Consider the following 17,085-nt stretch of genomic DNA (forward strand, 5'->3'; position numbering starts at 1 on the left):
GAAGGAGGGATGCGGCGCACCGCTCGGTGCCAGATCTTTTCAGCTGGAGGCTGCTGTGGGCGTGAGTAATGTGCAAAAAATGCTTTCATCTAGTTTGCAAGATTTCCTAGCGCTCCAGAAACGTCTACCTGTAAACAAACTAAATGGGATGACTAGCGGGGAGGGGACGGAGCTGGAGAGGAGCTGCGAGGGGCTGTGCAGCATTGCTGCTTTCAAAGAGTTAAAGCTTTAACTTAATCCAGGCCTAATTATCCCCATCTGGCTGGGTCTGGCAGGGAAGAAAGGACTTGGCCAGCAACCTGGCCCGAGCAGCAGCTAAAATAAATACAGGGGCCGTGGTGGAGCCGGGGGAAAAAATCCCGAGCGGGGCCAGGCGGGCATTGAAGTCACAGGGGAACTGGTGGAAAAGGCACTGGGAAAGGTGAGACGGGTGAGTGGTGCGGTTGAAATGCCTGGCACCCACCCCCCCTGGGGCCAAGCATCCCCCTGGGTGCTGTCACCGGCCCCCCAGCATCCGCTGAGCCTGGCCGAGGGTGCCAGACCCCACGCTGGCTGGGTGGGGGTCCTCACCTTGGAGATGGGAGACGAGTGAGTAACCCACCCGTGCTGCGCCTCGAGTGTCCGGTTCTGGGCCTGTCTGGGGGGACCAAGGTGGCAGTGCTGGGGCCTGGAGGCGGGTGCAGCGGTCTGGGGCGGAGGGGACCAGGCCTGGTGCTGGTGCTCACCGCGGGTCTGCCCCGAGGGGGACGGTGGCAGCGGGGGGCTTTGGAGCGTAAACCACAGCATAGCATCCCGTTAGAGAGGGTTGGGGCACTCGGTAACGTCGCGGACACGAAATGGGTTCCTTAGCACTTAGAACATCAAGGACTTGCTAAATAAAGCGGGAATTTATTTTTAATACTTTGGCATCTCTTCAACGATTTTTTTCTTAAGTTCTGGCTACCTTTTCTGGCACAGGGTGCCTAGAAGTAGCGAAACAACGGGGAGCGTGGAGCGCCTTTGGGAGAAGATGCTGTTGGTGCCAATGAGTTTGGGGGCTGGGCTGGTCTTATCCCGGCTGATCATCCTGCGCGCTATCTTGTTTTTCTGCCTGGTTTAGGGAGAGTTTTGCATGGGGCAGGACAAAGGTGCCATCCTGCGCTGCCTGTGCGGGTTTTAAGCCCTGTCTGTTGCTTTCCCGTTCGCTCAGATTTAGGAGGGGGGAAACCCCCTCTAAAGACCCCTGGCTTTCCCTACGCCGGCTGGGAGCCCAGACGTGCGGGGGTGCAGCCGGGGCTCAGAGCGGTGCATTCCTGCCCCCCCCAAAAGCCATCTGACGATGGAGCCGCCGAACAGCCCCCCTCTTCATGCCGATTATTTTAATCACAAGCGCGTCTTGTCTCCGCAGCCGAATGTCTTTCATAGACGGCGGAAAGTGAAATTTGTGCAATGTCTGTAGGAGGCTGAAGAAAGGCCCTTTGTGTGCCCCCCGCGCGGGCGCTGGGCAGCCTCCAGCAGCACCCTCTGCCGCTCCACGGCTCCCGGCCGGCCACCGGCGTGAATGCGCCGCTTGTCCGGAGACCAGGATCTGCTCTTAAAGCCGGAGCCGCTCTCCCCTGGTTAGTCCCAGCGGTGGCCCCAGCGGGGCGGGCACGGCTCCGGGGGGCCCCCCAGCCGTGACCCCAGGATGTTTCTGTACTGGAGGAAGCGGGGTGCCTATGAGCTGGAGGCTTTGCCTGCTGGGCTGGCGGGGCTGGAGTACGGGGCGGTGGAGCGCTTCTCCTGGAGCTCCAGCCTGGACATCAGCGAGGAGCTTGGGGGTAGGTGGCCGGGGGGCCGCGGGGGGCCAGCAGGCTGCGGGCAGCCACACTTGGCCAAAAACCTCCCGCCCTGGCAACGAGGGCGAGGGGCCAGGAGAAGCTCCATCGGGAGCGGGGATGCAGCAGGGATGCTGTGGGGATGCTGCAGGTGCAGATGGGGAGCGCTCAGCAAACCGACCTGTGGCGCCGGCCCCGCTCCCTCCCAGCTCAGACAGGCATCTGAAACGGTGAGCTGCCACGGTGCGCTCTGGTGCAAGGACGGTCCGGTTTCAAACTCGTTTGCTGTCACCGGGAGAGCCAGGCACGATAACACGGCCGGCAGCAGCGGGAGGAGGAGGAGGAGGAGGTGGTGTCTGGCTGGGGAGAGGAGCTGCTGGGGTCAGGATCCCTCCTTCGGTCCCTGAAGTGTCTGGTGGGGACCTGGGCACCCTCCTGCCTCTGCCAGAAACTGGGGGTCCCCTGGATGCTCCCTGCCGAGGAGCTTCTGCCTGGCACACCAAAGGCCTTAGTGTGCGTGTGACCCGCTGCCAGGGCCGGCGTTCAGGAAAACCCACGCGGCTCCGGCTGTGCCGGTGGCTGCAGCGTGGGGCTGGTCCCTGGCACCACCGGCTGCTCTGGCCGGCCTCGGGTTTTCGGTGAGTTTGGAAAAATTTCCCTTGGGTGCGTGAAAGAATTTCTTATTTGTTTCCGTTATTATTCCCGATAGGTCAAGTGAAACGGTGGTGGCGGGGGGCAGGGGTCTGGCCCAGCCTGGCGGGCGCTGCGGGGCGGCCGCGGGGACAGAGCCCTCATTGTGCTCCCGCCGCAGGGGCAGCGGGTACCCCGGCTCCCAGCCCTCTCCCGGGGGGTGGCAAGCCGAGCCCTGCCTGGCTGCTCCCGCACCATCGCCCAGCAGCGCCTGCCATGCTGCCGCAGCCCCTGCTGGCGTGGGCACCCTGCCTGCGCCCGGCGCTGCCTGCGGGCTGGGAGCTGGGGCAGCGGGCACCCATCCGGATCGCCTCCCTCTCCCCCAGCAGAAGCAGCAGCTTTTTCAGCGCTGCCCCAAAAGACGTTTTTTTTCCCCGCAGACTGAGTCTAACCCCGGCCTTGGCCGCGGTCCCGCTCGGGCCGGCGCGGATGCTGTTTTTGTTGGCAGGAGGGATGTGGGAGAGGGGAGCGGTGCAGCGAGGGAAGCCCCTGTGCCGGCTGCCCTGCTGCTGGAGCTGGTGTGGCCGCGCTGGCCGGTGCCGCCTGGTGCAGCGGTGCTGCCGGGCCTCTCTGCATCACCTCCGGGTCTGGCAGCGCAGCTTCCCATGGGAGCATCCCTGCCCCGCAGTGGGGCTACCCTGCAGGAGGCTTCCTGCTGCTCGTTTGCTAGTGTCTGTTATTTTTAAATGATTAGATGCGACGCGTAACAAAAGCCTTCAAAATAGGATTTGTCCCTAAGGCCGATTTAACTGTCAAAGCTTAAAGTGGCTCCTAAGCCCGGCTGGGCGCTGGCAAGTGGCACATTTAGCATTCCTGCTGCAGCCCCGGGGGAGCTGGGGCAGGTCCGCGTCCTGATCTTACAACTTGGGGTGCTAGGAAGGAGGTGCCGGAGCCTGATGCTGCAGAATGCACGGTGCCTTCCCCCAGCGGGGATGTAGCCCTGGCTCTTGGGCACGGGGTTGCACCCCCCTGGACAGGCGGCGGGGCAGGCGGGGGCAGGCGGGCCCAGCCTTGGCATTGCCAAGTTCTGAAGCCCAGGGACTGCGGTGTGGGAGCCCCCTGCGCGGGCAGGGCTGGGAGCGGGGCTGGGGGCGGGGGGCTCACCGCGGCACCCTGGCACTGATCCCTGCTCTCTCCTGCAGCCGAGCCGTGCCCACCAGAGGAGACAGTGCTGCGCTGCCAGAACCCTGACTGCACCGGCGAGAGGAGAGCGGTGAAGGTGGGTCCGGTGGGGTGGTGGGCAGCACCGGGCAGCTGCCACCTGGCATCGGTCTCACGGGTGAGAAGGGGCAGCGTGCGGCTCTGCCTGACCCGCCGCTCTCCGGAGCCCCCCTAGCATGGCTGGCAGCCCCCTACCAGCCACGTCCCCCTGGCCCATGCTGGGCGTGCATTCCCTGGTGGGTTGCGGTCCTGCCGGCATTTAACGGCACTGGCGGCATCTACCTGTTTCCCCTAGCTGGTGCGATTCAGGCTAATCCGCTCCAGCCTGTCTGTCCCCGCTGCCACTCGCTGCCATGGCACCGGAGTGGATTTAGGGTCCCTCCTCTCCCACCGGCCGGCCGGGTGCGGGGCCAGGCTGAACCGGCACCGGCTCCCAGTGAGCCCCTGGGGTTCCCGTGCTGGACCGCGGGCAGTATCTTTGGCGCAGCAGGCAGGACGGCCGCCCGGCCACGCTGGGAGGTGTGCCGCTGCACTGCCTTGGCATGGCTGGGGTGGCAGAGCCAGTGCCGGCGAGGGCAGGTGTGGTGCAGGGCTGCGGCTGCCTCGGCGTGCGGCTGGGACCACCAGGAGGGACCCTCTGGGGCCACCCTGCTGCTGTTGCCAGAGACCCCCAAGGGCACCTGGCAGGTAGCGTGGGACTCGGGGCCCTGGCTGGGCTGGGGGCTCATCCTGCACCACGTCCCCCTCGCTTCGTGGGGCAGCTGCCGAGGGCAAAGCTGCCACGTGCTGGGAGCGAGGTGGGGCTGGGGGCCGATCCCTGGGGTGGGCAGAGGGGTTTGGGCATCCTGCCTGGCTCCTCCTGCGGGGCGAGCCCAGGGCTGAGCTGCCAGCATGGGGTGGATGGGAGCCCCACATCCTGGTGGGGCGGCTGCTGAGGGTCCCAGGGGGTGCCCACCGAGCACGTGCCAGCTGCAGCCACCGCCTGCAGCCTGCGGCTGTGCTCCTTGTCTCGCAGGTGCCGCAACGGCCGCGACGCTGGCAGGCTGGGACACGTGGTGGGACGGGAGGAGGGGGACACGGGCCATCCTGGGGCTGGGGCTGCCCCGTGGCCTAGGGTAGGACACTGGTGGGTGCTACGGCGGTGGGTGCCGCGGAGGGACTGGCGGCCTCTCGGGGAGTGCGAGGGTGGTGGGAGCGCGTCAGCTCTGACCTCAGCAGCGCCGGGAGGAAGGAGGGCAGGAAGCGGGGGCGGCTGGAGCTGCACGGGCGCTTCCTCCCCGCAGCGCACAGTGTGCTGCAGGCAAGCCTGGACAGGGCTCGCTCCTCCCCGCAACCCCTCGCACCCCTCCACGTGCAGGGTGGCGATGGGGGTCCCGCGTGGAGACGGGGCCAGGCCGGAGGTGCAGCGGGGGTCGCTGGCAGTGGCCGGCAGCGCCGCGGTCCCTAGGAGCAGGGCCAGCTGGAGGTCCCAGTGAGGTGGGCGCTGGCTGAGGGTCACAGGCCGTGCACCGTGCTGGGGGCCCGGCCAGGGGTTTAAAAATAACCTGCTGTGAATGCCCGGCGGGGCTGGGGCCGCGGCCATGGCCAGCACACAATCGGAGGAAATGCGCCGGCTTCAAGCATTGTTTCAGTGCAGACGCTCGCTTCCTCCGTCCTGCTGCAGGGACACCGCTCTCGCCAGCACAAAGGGGCTGCGGCGTGGGAGGGTGGCCTCCTGGGCACCCAGCAAGGTGTGGGTGGCACGGGTGCAGGTGGCCGTCCCCCGGCTCCCCTTCCATGCTTAGGCCTATGCAGCCTTCCCGGAGTCCTTGCTCAGTGCGGCAGAGCGGGGAGGGGGCTCTGCGGTGCAGAACCCCCAGCCTTATGGCCGTATCCTGCTCACGATACTCTCCCTACACCTGCTCTGGCCTCAGTGTTGCCTCTGAGCGTTGTGCCAGCAGCGGCTGGGGATGGGAAGGGGGGTCCCCGCTGCTCATGGTGCCATAGCTGGTAGCCCTCGAGCAGCCCATGCCTGACGGCCACGTGCACCCGCAGGTATGCCACCACGTGGAATGCCGGCAGCTGAACCGCAGCGGCCCCCTCAGCCTGTGTGAGCTCTGCGACGGCCGCCTCCATGGCGCCATGCACTTCGATGGCCACATCCGCTTCAACCTGCCCCCGCAAGGTGAGCCAGGCTGGATGTGGCTGGCACCGCTGCTCCCAGCAGCTCTGTGGCACCAGGATGCGCTCGGGGGGCCGGCGTGATGCAGGGATGGGAATGGGATGCACGTGGGGCTGGTGCAGCGCAGGGGTGGGAGAGGGATGCAGCCGGTGCTGGCACAGCCTGGCTTGACGCCCATTTGCAGGCTCCATCCTGGCCCGCAACATGTCGACGCGCTCGTGCCCCCCACGCACCAGTCCTGCCTCCGATGTGGAGGAGGAAGAGGAGGGACCGGCAGAGAGCAGAGGGTGAGCCCCTGGCCCTGCATGTCCCCTCCATGTCCCCAGCACATGGCATCCCCATCAATCTGCCCACCCTGTGCCCCCAGGGAGTGGAGGAGCTCGGCGCTGAAGCTGCCCAAGAAGAAGGCTCGGCGCAGGCACACGGACGTAAGGCACCGGCCCCGCTCCCCAGGGTGCTCGGTGGGGCAGCAGCAGCATGGCCCCAGTGGGTGGGAGGGACCCCTGGGTGAACGGCTGCCGTTCTCCCCCAGGACCCTAGCAAGGAATGCTTCACCCTGAAGTTCGACCTCGGTATCAATGTGGAGGCGGAGATCGTGCCAGCCACAAAGAAGAAGTCCCTGGGGTGAGTCTGCCGGGGATGGATGCAGGGACCGATATGGGGACAAATGCGGAGATGGACGTGGGGCTCGTGTCCCCACAGGGAGGTGCTGCTGCCAGTCTTCGAGAGGAAGGCAATCGAGCTGGGCAAGGTGGACATCTACCTGGACCAGTCCCACACGCCACTCTCCCTCCAGTTCGAGGCATACCGCTTTGGGGGGCACTACCTGCGGGTGAAAGGTGCGGCGGGGGCCTGGTGGGAGGCTTGGCTGCCCCAGGGCTCCTGGGGGACTCTGACCACCCAATGCTTCTGCAGCCAAGCCCGGGGATGAGCTGAAGGTGGAGCAGGCGGTGCGGGATGCCAGGTCAGCCAGCTTGCCCATCCTGCACCCTGCTGGCACCGCTGCGCTCCTCAGGCCAGCACTGGAACTAGTGCCAGGACACTGGGAGGGCACCGACAGCCTGGTGAGTGCTGGTGCCAGCCCTTGGTGGGGTGAATTGGGGAAGGGTGGTGGGGCGCGGGGTCCCTCTGTAGCTCTCCTTGCTGAGAGGATGGGGACATGGGGCAGCAGCACGGTGTCTCCTGGATGGTTTTGCACGGTGTGGGCTGAGGACCCCTCCAAGCTCTCTGGTGGCAATGCATGGGCAGTGCCCTGTGCCAGACATAGCAGCTCCACTGGTGGCACCAGCCCCGCAGCTGTGCCACGTACAGGCTGGCACCAGAGCAAAGGCAAACAGGAGCTGCAGGGACCCCAGCAGTGGTAGCCACTCAGTGCCACCGTGGCTCCGGGGCTCGCGCGGCTCTGCGGCTCGCCCTGGCCACCAGCCCTCCTCTCACCACCATGCCTGGCAGCTGCTGAGCACAGCTGGGTCCTGCCCCATGGACCCTGGCCCCAGATAAGGTGTGGGGCTGGGCTGGCTGCCACTCCCCATGGGAGCAGGCTGCCAGGCGCACGGGGAGCAGCTCAGTGGGGCCAGCGGGGAGGACCTGGCGCTTGGCCCCACACTGGCAGCCTGTGAGGGTGGCAAGCTGGCTGTGTGGCCAGGGCTGGTGGCTGCCCGCGTCCGGCACTACGACTCCTGGCTGCAGGACCGGCACGGCCCCAGCAAGGCAGCGGGGCCAGCAGGCAACCGGCCACCCTTGCGTGGGTCTCAGCCCCGACCGCCTCCCTGGGGGCAGGCGGGAGCTGGGCCGCGCCGGGGCGATGGGGCTGGCAGGGGCTGGGGCGCCCGGGGACACGGCGGTGCGGTGAGTGGTGGGGATGGTGCCGTGGTGGCTCTCCCGTGGCGGGGATGGTGCCGTGGTGGCTCTCCCGTGGCGGGGATGGTGCCGTGGTGGCTCTCCCGCCGCGGCCTGGGGATGTGGCACGGCGCGGGGCTGTGCTGGGCAGCGGCAGCGGTGTGCTGTGCCCTGTGACAGGCAGGCAGCCCCGGCCCTGCTGCCCTTTGAGTTGGGGCAAGGCGACGGCAGCGGGCACATCCCCGCACAGCGCAGGGGGCTGCGGGGCGGCCGCCGCTGCGGCGGTGCCTGGGACGGCAGGAGCCGCTTGGCCGTGGCCCAGCTCTCACGGCCGGCTGGGGGGCTTTGATCTCTGCCGGTGAATTGTTTGGTTCTGGTTAGCTTATCTGGCGAGGAGGGAAATTAGGTTTTCTGCGCTGGCCCCACCTCCTTTTGTTTCGGAGGAGCCCGGCCGCAGCCTGCCCGGCTCCGGCTCCGCTGTCCGAGCTGGGTGCGCGGCTGGGTGGGCGGCTCGGCCGGGCGCTGCTCCCCGCGGGATGCCCTGAGCCCCCCAGCTGCCGCGGCCGCTTGCCCACACCTGGCCTGGCTGGGCCAGGCGGCACCCGGGGCCCTGCGCCCCCAGGATGCAGGTAGGCAGGTCAGTGTGGGCCGGGGAGCGTGGCCGGGGGGGTACCCCGCTGCCCGGGGGTGCCGTCCGGGTGGGTGTCTGTCTGTCCCATGGGTGCTCCAGGTCAGCCCTGCTGTGCTGTGCCGTGCTGCTGTCCCCGTCCCGGCGAACGCCTGTGCTGGGCGCTGACCCCGGGGGCACCGGCTGTCCCCGCTGCAGGCACCGGGCCGCCGGAGGAAGAACATGACAGAGTTTCTGGGGGACGCCAGCATCCCCAGCCCCGAGCCAGCCCCGCACAGCGGCAGCCCCCTGCCCGCCAATGGCACTGACACCTGGAAGAACCGTGCTGCCAGCCGCTTCAGCGGCTTCTTCGGCTCCAGCACCAGTGCCGGCTCCTTTGGGCGGGTAGGTGGGAGCGTGGGCGCCAGGAGCGGACATGGGAGCTGCTGGCAGCTGCGCTGGGGAGCTGGGATGGGTCACCCCGGGACTCGAGCCCCCCAGCTCTGCGGGCAGGGTGAGGGGGGGGTCCACGGCATGTCCCTGCCGGTCCCTTAGCCAGCCCCTCGCTTTCGGCCAGGAGACTGAGAAGCTGGAGCAGCTGGCGAGCAGGCTGCATGCCTACAGCACCTTCGGGCTGCCCAAGCTGCCACCCCAGCTCCGCTTCGACCGCGACTCCTGGGAGGAGGATGGGGATGAGGCCGGGCTGGCGCTGGAGGAGAGCTGGCAGCAGATCATCCATGGCACGGAGGTAGGGCTGGGAGGCTAGGGGACCGCGGTGGCTCTGCCCAGCCACCGGCACGGTGCTGACGCTCAGCCCGGCAGGCCCTGTCACGCCGGCAGTGCCACCAGCAGGAAGCCATCTGGGAGCTGCTGCACACCGAGGCCACCTACATCCGCAAGCTCAAAGTCATCACTGATGTGAGTGCCAGCGGCAGCCACGCCGCACTGCAACAGGGGGCCGGGGGTTGCGGCTGCACCCCCACCGACTCCCCCCTCTGTCCCTGCAGCTCTTCCTCTGCTGCCTGCTGAACCTGCAGGAGTCGGGGCTGCTCTGCGAGGTGAGCGGTGGAGGGCGGCGGGGACTGGGGTCCCCCTGGGTCGGAGTACGGACCTCGGTCTGGGCGCGCTGGCAGGGGGAGGGTGGCGTCCCCGTGCAGCGGCCCGCCTCACCCCTGCAGGTGGATGCTGAGCGGCTCTTCAGCAACATCGGGGATATTATCCGGCTGCACCGTGAGCTGTGGCGCGGCGTCATGGCCCCAGTGCTGGCCAAGGCACGCCGGACTGGGGCACTGCTTGACCCCATTGACTTCCTCGATGGCTTCAAGATGGTAAGTGGAGACTCTGTGCCGTGGCAGGGGGTTGTGCCGTGCTGCACCCCTCAGTGACCCCCCTGCACCCCCCAGTTTGGCTCCCTCTTCAAGCCCTATGTGCGGTACTGCATGGAGGAGGAGGGCTGCATGGAGTACATGCGGGCACTGCTGCGGGACAGTGAGCTTTTCCGCGCCTACGTGACGGTAAGGGGAGCGGGTGGGGGCCGGGGGGCTGGTGCTGGGGCCAGTGCCAGGGCTGACACCTGTGTGCCGCAGTGGGCTGAGAAGCACGAGCAGTGCAGCCGCTTGAAGCTAAGTGACATGCTGGTGAAGCCCCACCAGCGCCTCACCAAGTACCCGCTGCTCCTCAAATCCGTGCTGAAGAAGACAGACGACCCACGTGCCCGCGATGCCATCACTGCCATGGTAAGGGGCTGGGGGCACAGGGCAGTGGGGTGCAGCATGGGGTCGTGCTCCCTGGCCCCTCAAACCCACCACCCACCCCGGCTGCAGATTGGCTCTGTGGAGCGCTTCATAAACGACGTCAACTCGCGGATGCGCCAGCGGCAGGAGCGGCAGCGCCTGGCCGCCATCCTCAGCCGCATCGACGCCTACGAGGTAGTGGAGGGCAGCACGGACGAGGTGGACAAGGTGGGCTGGGCGCAGTGGAGCTGCCGTGCCATGCTCTGCCACCCTGTGTCTTGCCACCCTATGCCATCCCATGCCATGCTACCCCATGCTACCCATGCCACCTCATGCCATGTCATGCCACCCTATACCATACCACGCTATGCCACCCTATGATGTCATTTCATGCCAAGCTAACCCAACCCATGCCATGTCATGCCATCCAATACCACGCCATGCCAAGCCACTCCATGCCATGCTATGCTACCCCGTGCCACCCCATGCCGTGCCTGGCGCTGACACTGGGGGCTCCTGGCAGCTGCTGAAAGAGTTCCTGCGGCTGGACCTGACGGCCCCCATCCCTGGCACCTCCCCGGAGGACACCCGGCAGCTCCTTCTCGAGGGCAGCCTGCGGATGCGGGAAGGTAAAGACAGCAAGGTGAGGACTGCGGGGGACGGGGAGCCCCGGCCCCTGCCCGCCCCCGCCCACCACGCTGGCCGGCACCCACCGCCCTGTTCTCACCCCCAGATGGACGTCTACTGCTTCCTCTTCACCGATCTCTTCCTCATCACCAAGCCCCTCAAGAAGGCTGAGCGTACCAAGGTGGTCCGGCAACCCTTGCTGGTGGACAAGGTCATCTGCCGGGAGCTCAGGGACCCGGGTGAGCGGTGCTGGGGGTGCTGGGGACCGCGGGGGCAGTCCCTGGACACTGCTGATGGCCCCTGCCCACAGGCTCCTTCCTCCTCATCTACCTGAATGAGCTGGGGAGCGCTGTGGCCGCCTACACCTTCCAGGCCAGTGGGCAGTCGCTGTGCCGCAGCTGGGTTGAGGCAGTGCGCAACGCCCAGGTGAGGGGCGCGGGGGGCAGGCGGGGGGCCTGCGGGTGCCCCGTGCCTCTCTGATACCTTCCCCTCCCCAGAACCTGCTGCAGCGGCTGAGGCAGCGCCGGCGCATGGAGGAGGAGGAGGAGGAGGAAGAGGAGGATGGCGAGAGTGGTGCCTCGGCTGCCAGTTCACCTACCATCCTGCATCGCGGCAGCACCAGCCCAGACTCTCAGCAGTGGTAGGGAGCGGGAGGGGGGCACCACGCACCCCTGGCCTGCTGCAGCCACCTCCTGACCCTGTTGCCCCCACAGCCCCTCTGATGGCTCCACCGAGACCCTCGCCATGGTGGCAGCAGACGGTAGTGACGAGCTCTCCTCCCCGGACTGGGATGCAGGACCCTTCAGCTCAACCTCAGATGGTTCCTCCATTGGCACCAGCACCTCCATCGGCACCGGCACCTCTGCCGACACCCCCACCTCCACTGAGACCCCCACCCGGCAGCTGCCAGCAGGCGCCCTGCCTGTACCCCTGCCCCATGGTATGGCCTCCTCAGCCGGCGGCTGCCGCTCGTCCTCCATCGACAGCGCCTATGGCACGCTCTCACCCGCCTCCCTGCGGGACTTCGGCCGGCAGCCAAAAGGGGCAGCTGAGGAGGGGCGGGAGCCCCCCATGGCCCCCCCAGCCCCCCAGCCCCCCTCACCCCGGCTGCGCCGCCGGACGCCCGTGCAGCTCCTGCCCTGCCCAGCCAGGGTGCTCAAGTCCAAGTCGGAAGCCAGCCTGCCCCTACTTTTGCCCCCCGGCCCCCCAGCCCCCCTCAGCCAGAGCCGCAGCCTCTCTGACCTCTGTGCCAGCCCCCCCCGGACTAGCCAAGCCCCCGGCCCCCTGGCTGCCCCTGGCAGCTGTGGCAGCTCCACCTCCGAGCTCTCGGAGCCAGAGGAGCCAGTGGAGAGCCCAGCATCCCTCCCAGGGGATCTTGGTCACAACCCTCTGCCCGCTGCCCGCCGGACCTTCTCCGACCCGCAGTCGGCACAGCACCGCAAGCTGACGCTGACACAGCTTTACCGGATCCGGACCACGCTGCTGCTCAACTCCACGCTGACTGCCTCGTAAGCGCACTCCTGCCTGTGTCCTCTCAGAGGAGGCCTCGGCCTCCCAGAGGCTCGCCAGGGCCCCCAGGTCCCAGCTCTGAGGGTCTCTCTCCCTGCTTTGTGCCTTGCAGGGAGGTCTGAGAGCCACCGGGGCGGTAAGGATGGACGTGCGGATGCACCAAGGAGCTGCTCCCACTTCTAACCGTAGCGTAATGCTGGGGCCGGGCAGAGCGGGCACTGGGATGCCACACCGGTGGGGACACGGATGGGGATGCAGACTGGTCCCCTCGGCAAGGACGTGCCCTGGGCAGAGAGGCGTGGGGCTGCCCGCTTCTCCCTGGAGCGGGGACAGATGTGGCACATGGCTTAAGCTGAACCCTTGTCTGCAGAGATAAGGGTTATCGATTGGGGTCCAGCCACCCCATGGTGCATCGGGCGGGGGGCTGTGGGGGACCGGGGGGCGGCTCCCATGGGTGAGGAAGGGATGACGATGTTGGTGGTGGTGAGTGGGGAAGGTGCTGAGAGGGACGCAGCGCTGGTGGCACGGTGCTGTGGGCAGCATGGGGAGGAGGCTGGGGCTTGTGGCAGGAGGGGATGGTGCTGGGCTGGAACAGGGTTTACCCTGTGGGGTGGGATGGATGGCAGAGCCTGGGGCTGGAGCGTGGGAGCCACGGGGGGACGTGACGGCGGCCGGAGCCCCAGCTGCAGTCCCGTGCCGGGCTGCGCTCCGTGTCCCGGCCGAGCAATAAACCCAGCTGGTGCACGCTCACAACCGTCTCGCCTCTCCCTGGGCCACGGCAGCACCGTACGGCTGGGCAGCACCGGGGCGGGCATGTGGCACGACTGGGGGAGCCCCACCAGGGCAGACACGGTGAGAAGGCTGGGGACAAGCTCCAGCCTCATGCCCCAGGGCTCCCTGTGCTCCCCACATTGCCCGGCCACAGTGTGTCTGTGCCAGCAGGAAAGGGAGGGCGGTGGCCGGGCAGCCCATGGTGAGGCAGCACAGGTCCCTCCCGCGCCTGCTGCTCCCGTCATGTGGTTTCACACCCCCTGGACTCATTTCCAAAAAAGCATTTCCTCCTGCCGCGGCTGGGTGTAAAAGCCTGTGTGGGGAGGGCTGGCGCTCACTTGCCACGCGTCACACACTGCCGGCAGCGATGGGGTGCCAGGGCACCCTGCCCAGGTGCTGAACTGCCCTGACACCCCACTGCGCCCACTGCCCTGGTCCACTCGCCACCCCGGCATGACCCAGCCGCATCGGCCACAAGGATGAAGCTCTGCTGCCCAGGGGTGTCTTGGGTGAGTGTGGCAGTGCTGGGGTCCCACGGACCCCTGGCACCGATTGCAGGGTGCCCTGGGGCTGTGGCTACAGCGGGTCTGGGGGGTGGGGGTCTGGGGGCAAGCCCAGTGCAAGCATGCCTAAAAAGCTTGCTCCCCCCTCAGCTGAACACCTGGGAATGGGCTCTGCCTCGCTGAAGCACCTGCAGCATGGCACAGCCGCGGGGAGCACGGGCATGGCACAGCCATGAAGGACTGCCGGCATGGCCGCGATGCAGCCGAGGGAGTGTGGGCTCAGCCACGGGGCTGCAGGCAGGGCACCGCCACGGGGACTGGCCGTGCTGGTGGGCTGTGGGAGCGGGTCAGGGCTGCCAGTGGTGGCAGCTGCCAGGGCCACCCTGGGGCTGGCTGGGTGACTGCCCCAGCACACGGGCACCAGGAGCAGAGACGGCACGGGGGCTGCGTTACGGGCCAGGGCAGCGGCTGCATGGCAAAGGAGCCGGTGTCTCCCCACGGTGCAGCCAGCGGTGGGGTTGCACCTGTGCCGGCGGCTCCCGCGCCCGTGGGGCACCTGCTCCGGGTGCTGGGGAAGGGGCAGCTGCCCGCTGGCAGGCAGGGCGTGCAGGCAGGACCCCACCATGGGAAGGTCGTGCTTCAGCGGTGACTCAGATGTGCTGCTGGCAGCTGGGGCTGAGGCGGCTGCCCCGATCTCCCAGCAGCGCCCTGCAAGCGGGGCGGCCTGCGCGTGGTTTCCAGTCTGCTGCTGGTGGCGGCTTTAATAGAAAATGATTCAGCTGCCGTAATCAGGGCTATTGCGGCTGGGAAATCCAGCCCCCAGCGAGGAATCCCCTGGCTCCCTGCCCGCGCTGCCAGTGCCGTGGCCCTCCCCGGCCCCCTGCCTTCCCCGGGATGGGGGTGCCGGCGTGGGCACCCTGTCGCCACCGCAGCCGTGGGGGGAGCGGGGCTCCCCTGGGTGCAGCAGCCGGTGCCCCAGGGTGGGGGAGTGGTGACCTAGTTTGGGACGCACGTACGAGGCGCGATAGCATCGGGGAGAGCGTGAGCCGGGCACGGCTTCCTCTTGGGGAGGAAATCGCCTCCTCTGCAAGGAAGAAAAACCCCAGGAAAGAGAAGCCAGCAGCATTAACCCTCCCGCGCTCAGCTGCTGACACCTCCCCAGGCTGGTGAGCCCCAGCACCGCCATCAGCCCGTGCACCCCCTCCCTTGTCCCCGTCCCCAGTGGGGCAGGCAGCCGAGCACCCTGGGACCGCTCCCAGCCAGCCTGGCGGCACTGTTTGCAGAGCACGCGAGGATTACCAGGGGTGGCACAGCAGCCCCCATGGCATACGTGTCTTGCAGCACCAGCAGGAAGCCAGTTGCCTGCGTAGGGCAAGGGAAGCACGGCACAGGGGCTGCTGCGGGGCATTCCCAGCCCTGGGGCACCACACCTGTGCAGCTCTGGGGCACAGAGCTGTGGCCCCAGCCGTCCTGCCCGACACAGGCACTGGTGTCCACATGGCCCAGCATGTGCAGCCGGAAGGGTGGAGGGCACGGTGCGAGGGCTGCCCCCGCAGCTGCATGGCTCCTGGGGTGCCCCAGCTGCCGGCATCCCTGCCCTCTCCCTGCCCACAGGTGATCCTGGCAGCGCTGTGGCTGGCAGGCAGTGAATCACAGCCCCCAGGGTGCCAGGACCGCCCTGTGCCACAGGGGCAGCAGGTCCTGGTACGGCCACCCACCCGCCTGCGGAGGCATGTCACCAGACCCCCCTGCCCCGCTGGCATGAACTGGATCAAGGAGGCTCACCGGTGCTGCACCCAGTGTCCTGCAGGTGAGACCTGCCTGGCCGGCACAGCCTGGCATGGCATGCTGTGGCACACCGGGTGCTTCACCCCAGGTGGCCATGCTCCCTGTCACCCCACTGTCCCCGCAGGGACGTTCCTGTTTGCCCCATGTTCGAGCCACAGCAACAACAGCGTCTGCACCGCCTGTCCTGCTGGCACTTTCCGCGCCCAGCCAAACACCCTCCCCAAATGCCAGGCTTGCTACGAGTGTGACCGGCAAGGTGAGCTGGCGGTGTGCTGCACCACGCCACACCGTGCTGTGCCACGCTGCATGGCGCTGCGCTGTGCCCTGCAGCACCACTCACCGCCTGCCTCCTGCAGCTTTCCAGAGCGTGCTGAGCAACTGCTCGGCCACCAGCAATGTTGCCTGTGGCTGCGAGCATGGCCGTTTCCGTGACTGCCTTGATGAGCACTGCAATGACTTCTTCTGCCGGCAGTGCCAGCCCTGCGTTGGGCGACTCATCCAGCGGCCATGTGAGTGCTGCTGGCCAGCCCGTGATGCGCCCTCACCGGCTGTGCCACCTCTGGCTGTGCCACCCTGCCTGATCCTACCCTCTCCCCAGGCTCAGAGGTGCAGGACACGCTCTGCGGTAGCTGCAAGCCTGACTTCTACGCTGAGGGCAGTGAGTGCCGGCCGTGCCACACGTAAGCATTGACCCTCCCTGTGCCCCAGCCAGGGACATGTGCAGGGCCCATGGCAGAGCGCAGCACGGCACCCACGGCTCCCCTCTCCTTGCAGGAGCACCCAGGAGACATGCGGCACAGAGTGCCAGCGCGTGTGCAGCGGCAGCAGCAGGCAAGGTGTGGGGGCTGCAGGGCTGGGGGCAGTAGTGTGGGGGCCGCTGCGCTGGCTGGCTGATGAGGACGCTCCTGCTTCTCCTTGCAGGCACGGGTCTGGAGTACCTTCTGCTGGCGTTCACCGGGCCCTTCTTCCTGGGTGCCCTTGCCATCTACCGCAAAAGGAAGCGGCTCCGGCACAGCACCCTGGCAGGCAGCCCCCTCCCCATGGCACAGGTGGCCACCCCCACCGCCAGGCCCGTGGCCATGCCGTGGTACCAGGCCAGCGCCCAGGTGTGGGACAGCTCATGCTGCACCCAGCTGTACTCCCCTAAGGTGACGGAGCATGCTGCCAGCACGGTGAGGCAGAGCCCCAAGCACCAGCCTTTATTGCGGGAGCAGCCCAGTGGTGCGGCACAGCCGGGTGGTCAGGTGGAGCCCTCTGCTCCCCTGGAGCCCCGTGGTGCCCTGCTGCATGGCAGCCAGCTCTACACCATCATCGACGTGGTGCCGGTGCGGCGCTGGAAGGAGTTCATGCGGGTGCTGGAGCTGCGGGAGGCAGAGATTGAGCTGGTGGAGCTGGAGGTGGCCCACATCCGTGACCAGCAGTACGAAATGCTGAAGCGCTGGTGCCAGCAGACCAGCGCCACGCTTGACCGTGTCTATGCTGCCCTGGAGCGCATGGAGCTGGCTGGTTGTGCTGAGGCGCTGCGCCGGAGCCTGCTGGCGGGCCCCTGACCCCCACCGACGACACCACGCCAGCAGAGTGAGGTCCCGGCACCTCCCTGGCTTACCAGGTGCCTTGGCTGAGCCGTACCCCTAAGTATTGTTACTTAAACCGTGTAGACATTTTATGTCAGTTTTATGTCCCCTCCCTGCCCACCCCCCCTATTTATGTCCCTCTGCTCCCAGGGCCAGGGGGGGACCCTGCACCCCAGCACACCGGCTGCCCGGCCGCTCAAGGGATGAGCGGGGGCCGAGCCTGCCGTTAACCCATGGGATAGTTCTCGAGGCCGCCCGCTGACAGGCGCGCCTGCCCCTGCCCCAATAAAGTGGCATGTTCTCCATCTTCTGGCCCCCGGCCCTTC

General features: G+C 67.5%; 2 protein-coding genes across 8 annotated transcripts; both read left to right on the forward strand.

The window, feature by feature from the left end:
- The first annotated feature begins 285 nt into the window (after positions 1–285).
- PLEKHG5 (pleckstrin homology and RhoGEF domain containing G5) lies at positions 286–12,876 on the forward strand. Of its 6 annotated transcripts, none has more exons than XM_055798288.1 (22): positions 286–421; positions 3,629–3,705; positions 5,682–5,811; positions 5,993–6,095; positions 6,176–6,236; positions 6,341–6,432; positions 6,511–6,647; positions 6,724–6,872; positions 8,474–8,659; positions 8,832–9,002; positions 9,077–9,172; positions 9,262–9,312; positions 9,433–9,582; positions 9,658–9,768; positions 9,841–9,990; positions 10,078–10,215; positions 10,511–10,630; positions 10,721–10,853; positions 10,925–11,040; positions 11,112–11,254; positions 11,328–12,122; positions 12,236–12,876. In XM_055798288.1, the coding sequence occupies exons 3-22, from the start codon at positions 5,769–5,771 to the stop codon at positions 12,243–12,245; spliced, it is 2,955 nt and encodes a 984-aa protein (XP_055654263.1). In that variant the 5' UTR covers positions 286–421; positions 3,629–3,705; positions 5,682–5,768; the 3' UTR covers positions 12,246–12,876. The 6 variants fall into 6 exon arrangements, with proteins under 6 accessions (XP_055654263.1, XP_055654260.1, XP_055654259.1 ...); XM_055798285.1 differs by lacking the exon at positions 286–421 and adding an exon at positions 1,528–1,799 and having other exon boundaries at positions 9,676–9,768; XM_055798284.1 differs by lacking the exon at positions 286–421 and adding an exon at positions 1,530–1,799.
- A 145-nt stretch (positions 12,877–13,021) lies between these two features.
- TNFRSF25 (TNF receptor superfamily member 25) lies at positions 13,022–17,064 on the forward strand. 2 transcript variants are annotated; one of them, XM_027787638.2, is made up of 7 exons: positions 13,022–13,403; positions 15,012–15,207; positions 15,310–15,441; positions 15,542–15,694; positions 15,784–15,865; positions 15,960–16,021; positions 16,107–17,064. In XM_027787638.2, exons 1-7 carry the CDS (start codon positions 13,374–13,376, stop codon positions 16,733–16,735), a joined length of 1,284 nt encoding a protein of 427 aa, XP_027643439.1. In that variant the 5' UTR covers positions 13,022–13,373; the 3' UTR covers positions 16,736–17,064. The 2 variants fall into 2 exon arrangements, with proteins under 2 accessions (XP_027643439.1, XP_027643438.1); XM_027787637.2 differs by having other exon boundaries at positions 13,022–15,207.
- The last annotated feature ends 21 nt before the right edge of the window (positions 17,065–17,085 follow it).

The sequence above is a fragment of the Falco peregrinus genome, chromosome 3, assembly GCF_023634155.1.
Source record: "Falco peregrinus isolate bFalPer1 chromosome 3, bFalPer1.pri, whole genome shotgun sequence".
Lineage (NCBI taxonomy): Eukaryota > Metazoa > Chordata > Aves > Falconiformes > Falconidae > Falco > Falco peregrinus.